The sequence below is a fragment of the Cicer arietinum genome, chromosome 3 (assembly GCF_000331145.2).
Source record: "Cicer arietinum cultivar CDC Frontier isolate Library 1 chromosome 3, Cicar.CDCFrontier_v2.0, whole genome shotgun sequence".
Lineage (NCBI taxonomy): Eukaryota > Viridiplantae > Streptophyta > Magnoliopsida > Fabales > Fabaceae > Cicer > Cicer arietinum.
Window position 1 is genome coordinate 62721469 of NC_021162.2, and position 19294 is coordinate 62740762.

Below are 19294 nucleotides of genomic sequence, written 5' to 3' on the forward strand. Positions count from 1 at the left end.
ACGTGAGAAAATCCAGCTATGCTCTTAAATAACAACAAACTCAATGATGTCTATAATTAATTCTGCAAATCACTTCTCAGCAACTGCGCATGGTATTTTTGTACATGTCTATAATTTCTAATTTTTTAGGCTTCTTTAATCTGCACAAGTTAGAGAAGTCTTGAGGCATGCACAAATCCTCTATATCTTTATATTTTTACTACATCGTTTGTATTAGCATATAGTTATATCACATGTAATTCACTATTAGATAGGAGTTAGTTATGGAGATTTAGTTAAGCTTATAACTACCTAACTCTCCTCACATTGTTTTCTGTTAGTGATGCATGCAAGCATCAAATCACTCATTGTAACAAGTATTTGAAAAATCACAAAATGTACATTGCATTCATCTTCCATTAATGAAACAGAGTTTCTCAGTATGATAAAAAATCAATCTTACGAAAATACAAAACATATTAGACATAAGCGTAATTGAAAATACCTCTATGCAAGTAGCAATGTCAAAACTCTTTGGCTCCTTCAACTTTACAATAGACTCCAACCTCAGAAAAATACTAGATCTGCAACTAGAAATTTATTTGAATTAAAAACTGTGATAAATTGAGACTAATTCAAACATTGTGCTTTAGAAATATGGTAGGCAAATATTGAAAAACAAAAATGAAAACCCTTCATATTTACGCCTATGAGTGGCTACTATATCTTAGTGTTTTAGAGTCATAATATGAAGTTCAACATTCTAACAATAATGTAAAATTGTCACACTTCTAGGTACTTTATATAAGCAAAAGTAACATATTCAATTTGAAGCACGTTAACATGTACAATGGATCATAACACTAATATAAAATAAGTACCTTCGAACTGGGTGAAATTAAACCAACCATTCTAGGCATTGGCTTCATAGAAGTCCACGATCATTTTTAATAACCTTTGAGTTGAATAAGGGGAACCAAAGAATCAATTATTTTGCCATAGACATATAACAAGAACAATTAAGTGATAACTCAATAATAACATGAAATTCTACATGTATTTGTCAAATTTTAATCGAAGATTTGTTTGTCCTCTCCCTATATAATTTTCCATATTCTTCAATGTTTTCGTGGCGTGCCTTCATATCAAACTTATGCTTTACTTTACCTTCCATTGCAACAATGTCACCTAAAATAAAGGTAAAAGTTGTTACGTAACTCAATGAAACCAAGCTATAATATTGTGACTACCGAAAGAAAAATAAGCTAAATATAAAAGTAGTACTCATCATTTTTTTTAATTATCAATTATCAAATACACAATAGATCACAGTTATCAGAAACACCATAGCTCACGTAAGGAACTTCAATGTCATATTTACTTTTCCAAGTGTTAATTCTCAAAATAAACATCATGTTCATAACAGAGAATTATTTTTTAGTATCCAAGTGTTAATTCTCATTATAACTTATCTATTGTACTACACTGATACTAATATCAGTATTATAACATCAAGTATGTTTTTTAAGCTATCCTATAGGCCTAATAATGAAGGATAGAAGATTTGAAAACAGTTAACTGATATGGAAGGTATTGTGGTCAACTTAAAACCTCACAAATTGAGGGATACCAATGACTCTAGACAATCCCTTTTTTGCATTTATACGGTGAAATAACTTCAATCCTTAAAAGTATACACGAACCTTTATAATAATATCAGCAAGGACTCAATTAAGAAACTTCAGACATGATGAGAATCTAGAAATAGACAGGAATGAGGTGGATATACTTGTAATTGTACATGTTAAAGTATGGAATTTAAGAATAACCAACCAAACATGCAATTTTTATGATCATTATGCATATAGCAAGGAACTAGGTAATCCGTAAATAGCAAGGCAAGCCCTTTTCTCAGCCAAAAAACACCAAAACGTAAAGAAAAGATACACTACATAGATGACCTTAAAAATATACCTCGAAGACAAGAATTGAAACCACAGTTAGTTAAATGTTCTGCAAGTATCTTCCCTAATTTCTTAGCAACAGTAACATGAGAAATTTAACTAATGATCCTATTCAATCACTGAAAAATTTGCAACATCCTCTGTATAGGCTTTGATGCTTATGAAGGTTTAAGTTTTCATTCTCAAGATGGATGGTTTCAAAAACTAAAGGAACTGTACATTGAATATTTTCAAGCATAGTGATCATTCAAAACAGATTAGACATATAACATAATTGAAAATGCCTCTATGCAAGTAACAATAGCAGCAATGTCAGAGAGTTAAAAAAACTGAAAAATGAAAAGTAAAACATTATTTATCTGTTTTGCTTTTTTAGTTTTAAAAAGTATAATATTAAAAATAGTTTTACAAAACAGTTTTTAAAAACAAGTAATTCAAACAAATTTTTTTGTTTTAAAATTTTAAAATACTAAAATAGAATTTTTGAGATGTGAATCAAGGTTCTACCATTAGGTTTGGTTGTTATGACTTTGTTATGTTAAAAGTATATGATTAGGATTTATTGTACATTTTTCTACTTTACATTTTTTCTGTTTTAAAAAATTGAACAATTTTAATGGCACTTATAAAATCAAACAACTTTACTTTATTTTTTTACAACCAAATATAATAACTTCTTTTTTGTAGAATTTATATATTTAAAAATTAATATATTTTATTATTATCAAAATAAATTAAAAATAATTAAATAATATATTATTTATGAACTACTTTGACTAGGGGTGGGCAAATTTCAGTTCTAAACTAGAACCCTTTGAAAATTAAACCGAATTGGTTTTCAGTTTGGAAAAACCGAACTGAACTGGTTTTCAGTTCAAAGAACCGAACCGAACCGGTTTATAAAAGTGGTGAACCAGTTTATTATTTTAAACCGAACCGAACTGATTTAATTTAATTTTTTTGTTCATATAGGCCAAAATTTACATAATTACCCCTAATTACTGCTAAAAAAACTCGGTTCAAGTTTTTTGAAATAAAAACCGGTTCGATTTTTTAACAAAAAACCGGTTCGCTTCGGTTTTTGAAATTGAAAAACCAGTTCGGTTCAGTTATAGTTTTACAAAATCAGTTCGAAAACAATTCAGTTCTTAAACCAGTTCAGTTCGAAAATAATTCAATTCTTAAACCAGTTCAGTTCAAAACCAGTTCGGTTCGGTATTTTTGTTCAGTTTTTGGTTTTTTTGAACACCCCTAACTTTGACTATATTTTAGGTTTATTATCTTTAAATTTATATGTTTTATCTTTTAAAATAAAGGAAAAACCTAAATATCTTATTTAATATCAATAAAAAATCACAGTGTAGATTGCATTCATCTTGCAGTAATAAGTGTACCGTAAAAATTTTCTTATTTTATTTAAATAATAGTTTTCCTTTATTTATATAAAAATAGAAACAAAAAAATTACTTTATTTATATAAAAATAGAAACATAAAACATAGAATTTTAATTTCGAAAAAATCTTGCACCTGCATCCAATCAAATTGGATTTTTTTCCTATAAATTAAGAAGGATTCGAGTGAATATCGCGAATACGAATTATATTATCATCCCTAAAGTGTGAAACTTGTCTTACTTTTTTAATTCTACTTTATTTATATTAAAATAGAAAATATGCATTTGCTGCGGAATTTTCTGCAATGTTTCCTGCGGAATTTAACCGCAGATAGATCTTAAGAAAATGGTGAATTTTGCTGCGGATAAATAGTCACATGTATATCCGCAGCAAAAGAAAAACTTACATGTTTAACTGCGCAATATGAAACCGCAAAAATATTCCATAAATAATTGCAACCCGAAGCAAGCAAAACCCTTATGTATTATCTGTGGATATAACTCCGCAGGTAAAGCTGTAGGAAAAATGCTGATTTCTTGTAATGATATATGTTTTTTTGGGACATATTTATGTTATTCTACTCTTTCAAACAATCTCTCTATAATTTGTGTTTTATTAAAAACAAAATTGAAACTCCAATATTTACTTTGTCATTATATTTTGTTTAATAACTTTTATTATTGAATTGCACTATTTTGCCTTCTCTAATTCTGAATTTGTAACCGTTTAAATGGTCAATAATTTTTTTTCTTGTAACCATCGTCACACAACTTATGCAATTAACTTTTGGATCAGAGATCCAATTGCCATATCCGCATGAATTTTCACAACTCCACTTAATCAACTCAAAAAGGAAATCTATTATTTTTCAAAGAAGTAGATAGAATTGAGAAATTCTTTTTTTTTGCACAAATAGTTCTTGAGTAAGTGGTATTTTGTATCATATAATATCTATTTGCTTATTTTTGTCAAAACCTTGATGATTGTTAGTTAAAGTATTATTTTTGCAAGCATATTTAATCTCATCTACGACATGAAAGTGTAATGGTTTCCCAAAAGATAAAGAATGTTGTCCATATTCAGCTTCATAGTAGTGATATTATTGTGTCTTCGGGAGACAACTATTTATCTTTTATAGATAAAAGAATAATATTTAATATTTAAATTAAAAAATTATTTATTGTGTTTTTTACATAGATGTTTTATGTTGTCACCACACATTTGAGAGAGTGATTAACATTTAATAATTAATATTTTATTAAAATGATGCAGTAATTAAAAATATGTAAATTTTAACAGATTATTGATTAACATATTAATTTTAACAAGTTATTCGGTTCATCATATAGACCATAAATAATTAATGGTTAATATACTATTGATTTTAAACTTATTACTACATTTTAATGCATATATATTTTTTATATAATACTCTTTTGTTTTATTTTCTCATAATCTTTAATGAATAAAATGTGATATAAGACAATAAATTATAAATAAGTTAATCAAACATTTAAATATGTTTTATCAATTTTAAATCTTATTCATTCATTAAAATATAATTAAAAAGTTAACACAATAATCTAATAGATAAAATTTAATATATGAATTAATTACAATTACGTTCTCTAAAATATTTTATATATTCTCAAATGTGTGTTTATAAATTCATACATAATAATTATTCAAATAAATTCACTTAAAAAATACTTTACAAATAAAATTAATAAATTTTATTATTTTAAAATTTATTCATAATAATACTAATATATTAAAGTCTATATATTCCTCGCGCCGATGATATTGTAATTCATTATTATTTTCTAACAGGGTCAATTAAACTACTACTACTTCTAAATGGTTGTTGACTTGTTGTTGTTGGCATTCTAAGTCAACATTCAAGGAGCACGAATAATGAGAAACAAACAAAAGTAGAAATAGACGAATAGTTGTTAGATTTTCTTTCTTTTATAAGCAGGAATAGCTGTTAGATCATAGATTTTCAAACTCTTCAATGGTCCCAAAAAAATAAAAATTTGTTATATTTTTCTATCTATTTCTGGCACTACATTCTTGATCGGTCTCGTGTTTCTCTTTCCTTGACAAATATTTTTAAAGTGAAGTGAGAAACGTGTTATTTATTTATTTGTTCATTCATTGACAAATGTAAATATATTAATTGCTAGGATACTTATTATTTTTTCCTTGACCAAAACTTAAATCCTAATTTTTTAACTCCTCCCTCGACCTCCCACTCCTTCAACTATTAGCCAAAATTAGTTAAAATACTTAACTTCTTTGTGATAGATTTTGTGTTCATATTGCGTATTGAACTAATAACGATTAATACGAATTGATAATGATTAATTCGTGTATTTTTAAATGATACAATCGATAATATTATTCAATTTAAGAAATTATTTTCATATAATCAGTTTAAGAAATTAAATAATCCGATAATATTAATCGATTTAATTGACGACTATTTGAACTATTCTACAATAAACACATTATTATTAGTAAGGAGATATATTTGAATAATCTTTTATAGAAATATTTTACTTTTCATGACATTTTGTATTTTAAACCTCATTAAAAGATAGTATTTATCTACTCTTCTCAATACATGTAGAATTTTTTATAAAATCTAAGTGATTCAATCAAAATTTCCTATTTAATCCGATTACATCGAACAATCAATTAATAATCTAATAATTCAACTAATGATACATTAATCTATTACCTTTGCCGAATCGATGACCGATTTAATTTTTAATACACTAATACCAATACTCCAAATAACCTCTTCAATGATTTATAAATCACAAAATATCAAAACGTGCCATTAAACTCCATCCACTGTTAAATATTTTTTATTTGTTCTTAGGAGCAAAGTTTAAATTTGATATATATTTTTTTAATATAGATTCTTTACGTTGTTTATAAGTCATATAATAATAAAATTTATTATTATTATTCATATTAATCATTTTATTTTAATTTTATGACTAAAAAAAATAATAAATTTTATTATGTTTCATGCGATTAAATATATTTTTGCATGACAATGTCTTATTTAACAATCATATCTCAATAAGAGATAATATTTTTGAAATAAAAATATAAACAAACAATCATAAAAATTAATTTGAATTTGTTTTCTTCTTCCCAAACTTTAGAAATAAAAGAATAATAAGAGTTTCATAATTGATAAACAAAATATTTTTATTATTTAGGATTCTAATTTAAAAAAATAAATAAAAAATATCTATCACTTCTTGTACATATTCATTCATAAAGATCCAAATAATTTATAAACTTATAAATTTAAAAGAAAAATACTGAACCACTTAAATTTTAACATTATTTTTTAAATAATTTTTTATACTACACTTTTTTAATATATAATATTTTATATTATAAAAATAAAATTTTAGTGTCTCTGAGAACTGAATTGTCGCACACCCTAAATATATTTTAACTTGGAGTCTGAATTATTTTGACCAAATGTGATCACACTGTCATTTTTTCAACAAAATAAACAAAGTAATATAACCAAAACATTCACACATACCTACGTGGTTATTCATTGCTTAATTAAACTCATCAAATTTACATATAAAATCTGCGATAATTTCGTAGATCCTCATTCTTCAGCCAAATTTTGATTAAAAAACAAAAAATCCATCTACTTGAATAATGGCACCCACGTTGTTCATGATTCTATCAAACTGGCAATTTCTGTTCATAATTCTCTGTGTCCCTCCAACACTTTCATTACCACAAACTATGGCTGAAGACAGTGAAGCAAAAGCACTGTTGAAATGGAAAAATAGCTTTGACAACCATAGTCAAACTCTCTTGTCAACTTGGAAAAATACCTCAAATCTATGCAATTGGCAAGGAATTCAATGTAAAAAATTAAACTCTGTCTCTGGCATAAGTCTTGAAAATTATGGAATAAAAGGTACACTCCACTCTCTTAGCTTCTCTTCGTTCCCCAACCTCATTACCATAAACATCTACCAAAACCAGTTTTATGGAACCATTCCCCCACAAATTGGCAACATGTCTATTGTAAAAATCATGAATTTTTCCAAAAATTATTTTGATGGTTCCATCCCTCAAGAAATATGCAAATTAACAAGTTTACAAATGCTTGATATCTCCATATGTAAACTAAGTGGACCAATTCCTAATTCCCTTGGTAATTTGACCAACCTAATATTTCTTGATTTAGGAGACAACAATTGGTCTTTTGGCCCTTTTCCTCATGACATTGTAAACTTGAAAAAATTGAATTATCTAGGAATTGCACATAGTAACCTAATTGGTTCCATTCCACAAGAAATTGGTTTGTTAACAAACCTTGCTTTATTAGATTTGTCAAGAAACTCTCTATCCGGTAGCATCCCAGAAACAATTGGTAACTTGAGCAATTTAAATATGCTTGTCCTTTCTAATAACACAATTTTGTCTGGAGAAATTCCACACACAATATGGAAAATGTCTAATTTGACCTCACTCAACCTTGATAAAAATAATCTCTCTGGATCAATCCCTGATTCTGTACAAAACTTGGTTAATTTGTATCTACTTGCACTTGATGGTAATCAATTTTCTGGATCCATTCCTTCTATTATTGGTAACATGAAAAATCTCATCTTTTTGTACTTGGACAGTAATAAATTTTCTGGATCAATTCCTGCTTCTATAGGAAATTTGACCAATTTGGATACCCTTACTCTCCAAGAAAACAATCTCTCTGGAACTGTTCCAACCACAATTGGTAATTTGATGAGGCTCACTGTTTTGGAATTATCTGCCAATAAACTTTATGGTAGAATTCCACAAGGTCTTTATAACATTACCAATTGGTATTCCTTTCTTGTGTCTGAGAATGATTTTATTGGTCATTTGCCACCTCATATATGCTCTGGTGGATCATTAGCGTTTCTCAATGCTGATCATAATCATTTCACTGGTCCAGTACCAACAAGTTTGAAAAACTGTTCTAGCATTGAAAGAATCAAACTTCATGTAAACCAAATAGAAGGAGATATAGCACAAGATTTCGGTGTATATCCGAAATTGAAGTACATTGATCTGAGTGACAATAAATTTCATGGTCAAATTTCATCAAACTGGGGGAAGTGTCTTAATCTTGATACATTCAAGATATCTAATAATAATATTTCTGGTGGTATACCATTAGAATTTATTAGATTAAACAAGTTAGGTAGGATTCATCTTTCATCGAATCAATTGACCGGGGAACTTCCGAAGGAACTAGGAGAGATGAAATCATTAGAAGAACTTGAGATTAGTAACAATCATTACTATGGTAACATTCCAATAGAAATTGGATTGCTGCAAAGACTTGAAGACTTGGATCTTGGAGGAAACGAGTTGCGTGGAACAATACCGAAAGAAGTTATGAAGCTACCGAGATTAAGAAAATTGAACTTGAGCAGGAATAAAATTGAAGGGAGTATTCCTTTTAAGTTTGGTCCAGCTTTGGAGTCTCTTGATCTTAGTGGAAATTTTTTGAATGGAAAAATACCAACATCTCTTGACGACTTGGTGCAGTTGTCAATGTTGAATCTCTCACATAACATGCTTTCAGGAACCATTCCTCCAAATTTTCAAAGGACTTTGGATTTTGTTAACTTATCAGATAATCAGTTAGAAGGGCCACTTCCAAACATTCCAGCTTTTCTTCATGCTTCATTCGAGTCATTGAAAAATAACAAAGGTTTATGTGGAAATATCACAGGCTTGGCTCCTTGTGCAAGTAACCATAATAGAAAGAGCAGGAAAGTGCTTCTATTGGTATTCCCTTTTTCTTCATAGTTCATTTGAGTCATTCAAAAATAACAAACGTTTGTGTGGAAATATCACAGGCTTGGTTTCTTGTACAACAAACCATAATAGACTGAGCAAAAAAGTGCTTCTATTGGTATTCCTTGCTTTAGGAGCTTTAATATTATTCTTGTGCTTGGTTGGAATTTCAATGTACATTTGGAGTCGAAAAGAAAAACCAAAGGAAGAAAGCCGGTCTGAAGAAGTAGAAACACAAAGGGGAGTACTATTTTCCATATGGAGTCATGATGGGAAAATGATGTTTGAAAATATCATTGAAGCTACTAAGAATTTTGATGACAAATATCTTATTGGAGTTGGAAGTCAAGGAAATGTTTACAAGGCAGAGTTGTCTGCAGGTTTGATTTTTGCCGTGAAGAAGCTTCATTTGGTAACAGATGAAGAAATGTCATTTTTCAGTTCAAAGTCTTTTAAGAGTGAGATTGAAACCTTGACTCGAATCAAACACAGGAACATTATAAAACTTCATGGATATTGCCAACATTCTAAGTTCTCATTTTTGGTATACAAGTTCATGGATGGTGGAAGTTTAGATCAAATATTAAACAATGAGACACAAGCCATTGCATTTGATTGGGAAAAGAGGGTGAATGTTGTGAAAGGTGTTGCCAATGCTTTGTCCTATATGCATCATGATTGCTCACCTCCTATAGTTCATCGCGATATATCGAGCAAGAATATTCTTCTTAATCTTGACTATGAAGCTCATATCTCTGACTTCGGAACGGCTAAGTTTCTAGAGCCTGGTTTACATAGTTGGACCCAATTTGCAGGCACCTTTGGGTATGCAGCTCCAGGTTAGAACCAGTTTCTCTTAGGTTTAAATTATTTCTATAACAAATAATAAACTGAAGTCAATCTGTTTTCATATAAGCTACAATTAAGTTGTTTTCATAAGTTATCTTAGCGAGTTTATGAAAATAAGCTGAAAATTGTGGACATGTCATAAACTGTTTTCATAAACTCTCTCAAACAATATCACAAGTGCTTATGTTAGTAAATAAACTCAAATAAGTTAATTCAAACACGTCCTTAGTTTTGTAAATGAAACTTGTTGATTTGTGCAAATTATAACTTATTGGTTATCTATTTGTTTGCAGAGTTGTCTCAAACAATGGAAGTGAACGAGAAATGTGATGTTTACAGCTTTGGCGTATTTGCTTTGGAAATCATAATGGGAAAACATCCGGGAGATCTCATTTCATTATTTTTGTCACCATCTACAAGGCCAATGGCTTATAATACGTTGTTGATAGATATTTTAGATCATCGACCTCATCAAGTTATAAAACCAGTTGATGAAGAAGTGATCTTGATCACAAGGTTGGCATTTGCGTGCTTGAGTCAAAATCCACGTTCTCGTCCAACCATGGATCAAGTATCTAAGATGCTGGCCATAGGGAAATCACCTGTGGAGAACCATCTTTCCACGATCAGACTAGGACAACTTCAATAACGTCTTTCAATTTTTCTTGTTTCTTGTGTGTATAATCTTGTATATAAAGGTTGATATAATAACATTTAAATGTGAATTTGGTTTAACATAGATTATTATTGTATCTTTGTTGAAGTAAAGCCATGGAAAAACTAATCATCCTCATTCCTCACTTAAATTTTTACATGTACATGGAATCATTAATAAACAATCACAAAATGATGTAGTTTTGCTTCTCTGTTTCACTTTTCGGTTCACTCATTAAACACGTTTGGCAGCCTAGAACAGAAGTCCTAACCGTCGTTTTCTTCCGCTTAAGTGCTTCAATCACGTTATTCTTGTTCAATCTGTTAAATTCAGAATTTCTTATTGGTAAAATGTGTCATTTTTATTGGAAAATTCTCCTTTAAATAATGTCGTTACAGAATGATATGAGTCTTACCACAACGGTTAATCTACGGCTGAACTAATTAATTATAAGAATAACTACATAATTACAAATATCATCAATTTTGGTGAGTCTATAAGCATCAATTTGCTGATTAGAAAATTATGTCGTTGATGTGTTAATGATTTGGTGAGGACATAGCCAACTAAACTGATGTTGAGACATGAGACAGAGTAATAACTTTGCGGCCATAGGCTTCCCTAATTGAATGGCAATCGACTTCTATTTACTTCGTTCTTTCATGGTATACTGGATTTGCTATAATTTGTATGGCACTTGTATTATCAACATCCAATGGAGTGGTTTTTTTTGTTTGTGAAAAACCAAGTTCCGAAAGAAGGCCGCACAATCAAATAATCTCAGAGCGTGCTGCAGACATGGATAGGTATTTTGCTTCAAAAGAGGATTTAGATACAGAATCTTGTTTCTAATACCATGTTAAACTCATAATTTCTGATTGATAAAATGTGTCATTTCCATTGGAGAATTCTCCTTTAAATAATGTCGCTATAGAATAATATGAGTCTTACTATAACAACAACTCTATTGCTGGACTAATTAATTATGAGAATAATTGCATAATTATAAATATCATCAAATCTGCACAATTAATAATTATGAAAACTATCAATTCCATTGACACAACCAGCCACAAGCTCAAACCATGCTCAGGTTTTTCTTTTACATCTTTCTCACTCTTGTTTTATTTCACGAAATAGTTTAGTTGACCGAGGGAACATTTGGGTTGGAATGATTTTGAAATGTTAGACAATTCATGTTCTGCTGTACATAAGCAGAGGATACACTCTTTTATAGATGGAAGTGTCTTCACTCTATCTCCAAATGCCAATCAGCTTTCAGAATCCTGTACTTGAAATAGTTTCTTCCAAACAAATATGACCATGTACTTAGTGTTGCCAAATTATATGAGATTATGGGTATTTGAGACTGAACTCGCCATCTGTATTACCAGTATTGTATACTTAAGTAGAAGTGTTATTTTTAGTGTATGTATGGAAGTTATGGATATATTATCGTATTTCAATATATCACATGAAATTTTTAAAAAAAGTTATTATTATTTAATTATTACAAAGTTCAATAAGGTTAGACCATTAACTCTTGAATTGACAGTCTTACTAACTAAAATTTTGAGAAAAACAATGAGATATGAAGAAAAAGTTGGAGAAAAAAAATTAGTGAATGAAAGCTACTGCATTCACATCTGAAGACATAAAGAAGATAAGAGACTAAAGATTTTGCACTGCCATTTATTTATAATGATGATTACAAAACACACTACATTACAAATCATAGACAACCAAAGAAGGACAAAATAACAAAAGGCACACAGCCTATTGATGATAACATGAAATCCTAATACTCAAATACATCTGCATGTGCATCCCACATTTTAATATCTGACATAACAGGTTTGGAAGAGATTGTTTATTTTCGCTGAGCTGTGATAGGACTCCTAACAATGTGTTTTCCATTTGTCCATTGCAAATCTCCAAATTGGTATTTCCTCCTTGGAGTCACACTTGTTGCCTGCACAATAACTTGGAATGTCTTCTTTTCACCAGTTTTCTTGAAACTCAAGGAGTTTGGTACAACCACAATTTTATATCCAGGCAATTGGGCTTTTGCTATGTATGTGCTTGGTGGCCCAACATTGGTAACTGTGCGAGTGACATTAACGACATTTAACCCAAGATTTGGTAATGTGATTGAAGGGTAGTTCAAGTCTGTTATGCTGTGAGATCCTGAGCAAATAAATGTACCGTTGAAATTAAGTGCGGAAATGAGTTGTTGGTTATATCCGTAAGCACATAGAAAGTTCAAGTAATCCTTAAGGCCTAAATCGTAAACAAGTCCAGGATCTATTGCAAGGTTGGGCTGAACATGCCCTGCACCATAAGCAAACGGAGTTGCTAGTGTTTTTTCAGATGCATCCTGAATTGGCCGGTTTGTGTTATCTTGTGTGGTTGCTGAAACGATATATAATTGAATAAGTTAGAAATCTCATGGTTAGTAAAAAGCATATGTATCATTTGTGTGTGTGACTGCGTGTGTACCAGTGGTCATGATAGCTGATTTAATAGCTGCCGGACTCCAATTAGGATGCAGTGTTTTGATAAGTCCTGCAATGCCAGCAACATGAGGGCAAGACATAGAAGTTCCTTGTAGTACATTGAATGGAAAACCTCGTCGGTTGTCTGATAGTAAGTTGGATGCACTTGCAAATAGTGAATAGGCAGCAAGTATGTTGACACCTGGTGCAGTTACATCAGGCTGGGAAAAAAAGAAAGCAAATTAAAATCCCGTTGTGAAAAGTAAAGAAAAATTAGTTCTGTACCTAGTTGATAACGTGTCCAAGTGAAATCGTACCTTGAGTATTGATGGCTGAATCTTATTCGGTCCTCTAGATGAGAATGAAGCCATTAGTGGAGCTGGTTTTCTTCCATAGAATGTTTTTGGTCTTGAAAACCTTATTGTAGTACCCGAAGTTATTTTAGAGTCCCTGCAATATAAATATAACTTTTATGGTTGGAGCCTTTCTTGTAACATATCTACAAATGTAACAACTTTAAAAGGGTATATGTGTGTTTCGGGGGGGAAAATCACATGGAAGTTATGTCGGAAATCGGAGCATGTGACCCTGAACGTTCTGGTGCAGCAGGAGTCGTCTTATTTGGTTCCTTCCATGGCTTACTCACACAAGACAAAACATGAGGTTCAGAAAGTGTTGTTCTCCCTTGTGGTCGCCGATTGCCCAAAAGCAGTCCCTTTGCGCCTGCAGATGAAGCCTCCTGACCCTCAGCAACTGACTTTATATTTCCTTCTCGTAGACATGACACGATTTTCCCCTTCACTTTTGAAGGATCTAGTGTTCCGGGTCTACAAAGTAGGCTGCAGCAATATATATATACACACATAAGAAAAAGAGTGTAAGAAACCTCATTCAATTAATAATAAGAACTACATTATTTTAAATTTTAAAGTAAAACATTTGAGATTTGTACTTACGCATCTCGAATGCTTGCATTGGCAAATTTAGCATCTGTAGAAAGAATTAAAGAAAAGGCCTGGTTTGGTGGCAAGTTTACAAAAAGACTGGCTCCCTAATAATAGTAAATAAAAAACAATAATTTCAAATTTCATTATTAAGTTAATAACAAAAAGAAGAAGAAGAAGAAGAACCAGGATGACTTATACCGTAATTTGTTGATTGTTACCAAAAGTTACAGTACTGCTGAAGTCTCTGTCTAATGTACTAGCAGCAATTGTGAATACCCATGGAGCTACATTCACAACGCTTCCCAGTGTTGGTCCGTCATTCCCTGCAGAAGCAACTAACAATATATTTCTAGAAAGTGCATGAAATGCACCTATTGAAACCTCGTCGGTAAAAATATCTTCGGGTCGAACAAGATATTGGCCTGCAGCTGAAAGTGATATAATATCAACACCATCACTAATGGCTTGGTCAATAGCAGCTAATACATCAGCACCAAAACAGTCTGCAACATCTGTTAGAGACCAACACACTTTGTAGGTTGCAACTCTAGCTCTTGGTGAACCTCCTTTAACAGTGCCATTGCCAATGCCAAAAATGCTTGCACCTGGAACAAAGTTTCCACCAGCTGTTGATAGAGTGTGAGTACCGTGGCCTACAAAGTCGCGTGCTGTAAGTAGTGATGGCTGAAGCTTGCCATAATATGCTTCAAAAGCATTGCTGAAGAATCTTGCTCCAATTAGCTTCCTGTTTAATATATAGCATAGAATAAAGGCTCATGTCAAGTAAAAAGTTGTAAACTAAAGATTCCACTAAAAAGAGGTTGTAAACTAAGAGAGAAAAAGAACCTGTTGCAAGGATTTTTCTTCAATTTGCCGAATTGTCTAATTTGACATGCTTTTCCCCCACGCCATTTTGATGGGATTGGGCCATATCCTTTGTCGCTGAAGCTCTTCGATTCTGGCCAAACACCTATTCAAGTGTGGAAAAAAAACATAACAAATTCTGAATATGTTATTTTGACACAAACGAGACTAATCTTTTAAAACAAGCATTTCCTTTTTAAAAATGCATATTAATTACAATATTTAATTAAACTATAATCATTGGAAGTTTTTTGTTACTAATGTAATGAGAGAAATGGAAGTTAGAACCAGTAGAAATATATAAAGTGCAGAAAAATTATAAATAAATAAAAAAAAAAAAAGCTTACCCGTGTCAATGTTTGCGATAATTGAATTTTCACCAAATCTCCCCTTTTGCCATGCAGTGTTCTTACCATTTCTGTGCAGTCCAAGAAATTCCCATGAACGTGTAGTTTGCAGTTTGTGAGATTTGCTCAAGAACACAGACACTACATTTCGATTTTCTGCACAATGAAAACATTATTGCATATGTCAACTAATTTGAACCAAATTTTAATTTAGGTCTTTAATTGGACACGATAGTAAGATTAATGACAAAAACGTGCAGACAGCACTCTTTTTTTACAGAAATTAAAAAAACTAATTTAGTTGTGCTTGCGTCTTATTATATCTCAGGTTACGGTGGTATTAACCATGACAAATAAAAAACGCTAATTTAGTCACACACACACACACACAAAAAAAACAATACTAATTGAAAGATGTTAATGAGAGCTTGCTAAATGAAATTAAATTAGTGATGTAAATTTGGACAGAAAAATATAATCAAAAATGCTACCTACACCCCTCACTTTACTACCCACACCCCTCTTTTTCAAAAAAAGAAATTACCCAAAATGCCCTTACCTATTGTCTACATCTTCATCTTCAAAACCATAACTTTCTTATTCGTCAACATCTTCATTCATATCCTCAAAATCCTAACCTTCATTTTGGTCATTTTAAAAGTACGTTTACTCAGTTCAAGTATGTTTACGTAAACTTAATTCAAGTATATTTACGTGAACTGAGTTCACGTACAATCTGAGATTTTTACAATTTTACAATGTACGTGAACTCAGTTTAAGTACGTTTACGTGAACTCGGTTCACATACAATCTGAGATTTTTACAATTTTACAATGTACGTGAACTCAGTTCAAGTACGTTTACGTGAACTCAGTTCAAGTACGTTTACGTGAACTCAGTTCAAGTACGTTTACGCGAACTCAGTTTACATACAATCTATGATTTTTACAATTTTACAATGTACGTGAACTCAGTTCAAGTACGTTTACGTGAACTCAGTTCACGTACTACTTGAGTTTATTTACAATTTTACAATCTACGTGAATTCAGTTCAAGTACGTTTACGTGAACTCACTTCAAGTACGTTTACGTGAACTCAGTTTAAGTACGTTTATGTGAACTTAATTCACGTACTACTTGTGATTTTTACAATTTACGTGAACTGAGTTTACGTACCACCAATGAGTCTCAAACTCCATTAATTACACAATCTTAAATCAAATACGTTTATGTGAACTTAATTCACGTACTATATGAGATTTCTACAATTTTACAACGTACTTGAATTCAGTTCACGTAATGTTACAACGTACGTGAGCTCAGTTCATGTAAAATCCTCAGATTTTAAAAAAAATTACGAACTAAAAAACAGAACAATAAATATGATGAATGAGTTATGATGATTTTGTGATATGTGAGTTTTGAGTGGTTAAGAATGGTGATGAAGGGATAAATGGAATTAAAGAATATTATAAATATACAAGGGTAATTTAGGTATTATGTTTTTTATTTAAAAATAGTGGTGTGGGTAGTAAAGTGAAGAGTGTAGGTAGCAACTTCGAAATATAATTTGTTATTTATAATTTTACTATAATAATTAGTGATTGGATAATTAGAAAAGTTTTTTGTTTTTGTTTCAAAAATAATTTTAGTCAATTAAATCTATTTTTTGTTTTCTAGTCACAATGCTCACTTGCAATATCTGCAGCTTCTTCCTCTTCAAGTAGCGCAGAAAAGCCGTTGATATGTTTGTTATATGAGTAGATCATTGCTCCTTTCGCTTTCTCCAAGCTGTAAAATAATGCATCTATCCATCATTTATTCTCACGTCACAATGTTCATAAAAAAATATTCTCATGTCAGAACCCTTTTCGTAGTGTATGGCTTTAACTTTTTAAAATAAACAAGTTAATAATCAATAAATAATTGCAGAATGTTATATGTGTAAATCATTGCTACTTTCGCTTTCTCCAAGCCCTAAAATAATGCGAAATTAGTTCAAGTATATCCCTATTTTTTTAAAAGTTAATCAATGTATCATATATTTAAATTTATATATTTTTTAAAAAGGAAATTTTTTTTTTCTACAAGAGATTTCATTCAAAAAATGTCACTATTTTCATTATTTTATTTTTTATTTTAACAAATAAATCATTATTAATTTAATAAATAAATAAAAATATTTAAAAAACAAAATTATATTAATAAAATCAAACAAAATACATATAATAAAAAAATACATCAAAGTTGATATGGTTGAATAGATGTGCTAAAATATTATTATTATTATTTTTCTTATTATTATTTTTTATTTATTAGATCCAAAGAAAAAAATAAGAGAAAGTTGTTAACAAAATAAAATTAAGTTACTACTTTATCAGCAAAATAGAAGAGAGTTGTTAAAATAGGAGGGAGTTATTAAAATAATATAAATTTATATTTTGGCACATCTATTCAACTGCAATAACTTTGATACATATTTTTTGTTTTATTTTATTCATATAATTTTATTTTTTAACTGCAATTTATATATTTTTTTTTTAAATCTTATAGATGATAAGCATCCCAAGAATGCGACCTCTTATTACAAAAAAAAAATCCTTTAAATAATCACATGACGATAATGCAATATCTAAAAGTCAAAAGAAATAGAGTATTTTAATATATAATTTTCAATATAAAATATATTAATTAATTTTTTTAAAATAAAAATATACATAAAAAATATTCCAAATAATATATTAATTAATTCTTTTAAAATAAAAATATACATCGAAAATATTCCAAATAATACATGTATCCATCGTTTATTTCCATGTCAGAATGTTCATAAAAGATATGGTTTTAACTTTTTAAAGTACACAAGTCAATAACCAATAATAAATACATAAATATGATTGTAATAAAGTCTACTATACAATTGTCTGAGTGTTCACAAAAAAAAAAAACATATATATTTCTTAATTATTAAAGATGATATATAGTAATGTAATTTACACTAACAATAACAAAATAGAACTATATGATCATCATTATATACCTTCCAAGGGTTGAACTTAGTAAATCATAATGAGAATTGGTAGCAATTTCAAGTTCAAAAGATGTAGGGCGGGGACCATGAGAATGTGCTCCCAAGTATACAATATAACACTGTCACAACAAGATCAACGGTTGGTGAAATGTCAAAAATGATGGGAACATAAGTGACTAAGCAAACAAAAACAAGCCTACCTTTTTGGTTCCATGGACGGCTTCCAACAAGAACATGAAAAAGAAAAATAATGAAACCATAATGTGAAGAGAAAATAGGGAGCCACCCATTTGTTTCAAGTATAATTAGTCTTCACTTCTAGAACTGAATATCTAGTACCCTACAATATATAGAGCTTCTCTCTCTTTGTGTGACTAATTATGTGTTTTTTTGTTTGCTCTCAACATGTTCATGGAAAATGCTCGACACTCACACAACTTTTGCTTTTCAAAATAATAGGAGACATTTAATCTTTTCCTTTTGCTTTTGAGTCTCTTGATTTTAGCAAAAGCGTAATCGACAAATCAAATAAAATATTCTCAACTTATCTTGAGATTATTTTAATTAAATAACCCTAAGAAAAGTTTTTTTTTCTTCTTCTATATCTATGGAAAGTTTGTTGATGTTGGGAATTTAGGTAATTCAAATTTCTAAATAAATGCAATTAAAATTGTTCTCTAATAGTTACTATCTACAAGAATTTGTACTGTCACTTTTAATTTAGAATACAATTTAATATTTTTTTTATTGTACTATCGAATTTATATTATAAACATCACTCTCAACTTATTATTTTTTATATGTATTTATGATATTTGGAATACGTCAATAATTAACAAAATTAATTTGATAAAATATAGGCTTAATTGCAGTTTTGGTCCCCCTATTTTAGCTGAATCGCGAAAGTAGTCCCCCCATTTTGTTTCT

General features: G+C 30.0%; 2 protein-coding genes across 2 annotated transcripts; one reads left to right on the forward strand and one right to left on the reverse strand.

Annotated features, from left to right (window-relative positions):
- The first annotated feature begins 6885 nt into the window (after nt 1-6885).
- LOC101505643 (uncharacterized) lies at nt 6886-10767 on the forward strand. Its single transcript, XM_012713677.3, has 3 exons — nt 6886-9139; nt 9261-10018; nt 10322-10767. The coding sequence occupies exons 1-3, from the start codon at nt 7038-7040 to the stop codon at nt 10675-10677; spliced, it is 3216 nt and encodes a 1071-aa protein (XP_012569131.1). The 5' UTR covers nt 6886-7037; the 3' UTR covers nt 10678-10767.
- A 1580-nt stretch (nt 10768-12347) lies between these two features.
- LOC101505310 (subtilisin-like protease Glyma18g48580) lies at nt 12348-18807 on the reverse strand. Its single transcript, XM_004492862.4, has 11 exons — nt 18568-18807; nt 18377-18486; nt 17030-17127; nt 15337-15492; nt 14972-15095; nt 14324-14870; nt 14135-14229; nt 13733-14017; nt 13496-13628; nt 13183-13399; nt 12348-13095 (listed from the first exon to the last, which is right to left on the reverse strand). Exons 1-11 carry the CDS (start codon nt 18655-18657, stop codon nt 12554-12556), a joined length of 2397 nt encoding a protein of 798 aa, XP_004492919.1. The 5' UTR covers nt 18658-18807; the 3' UTR covers nt 12348-12553.
- Between the last annotated feature and the right edge of the window lie 487 nt (nt 18808-19294).

Bases quoted from the DNA above. Each gene is read 5' to 3' on its own strand.
- LOC101505310 (XM_004492862.4), bottom strand. From the start codon at position 18,657: ATGGGTGGCTCCCTATTTTCTCTTCACATTATGGTTTCATTATTTTTC. The intron at 18,487-18,567 runs GTAGGCTTGTTT...TTGTTGTGACAG, and splicing joins CCGTCCATGGAACCAAAAAG to TGTTATATTGTATACTTGGG. The intron at 15,493-17,029 runs GTGAGCATTGTG...TTCATTGTGCAG, and splicing joins AGAAGCTGCAGATATTGCAA to AAAATCGAAATGTAGTGTCT.
- LOC101505643 (XM_012713677.3), top strand. From the start codon at position 7,038: ATGGCACCCACGTTGTTCATGATTCTATCAAACTGGCAATTTCTGTTC. The intron at 9,140-9,260 runs TAATAGAAAGAG...TTCTTGTACAAC, and splicing joins GCTCCTTGTGCAAGTAACCA to AAACCATAATAGACTGAGCA. The intron at 10,019-10,321 runs GTTAGAACCAGT...ATTTGTTTGCAG, and splicing joins CTTTGGGTATGCAGCTCCAG to AGTTGTCTCAAACAATGGAA.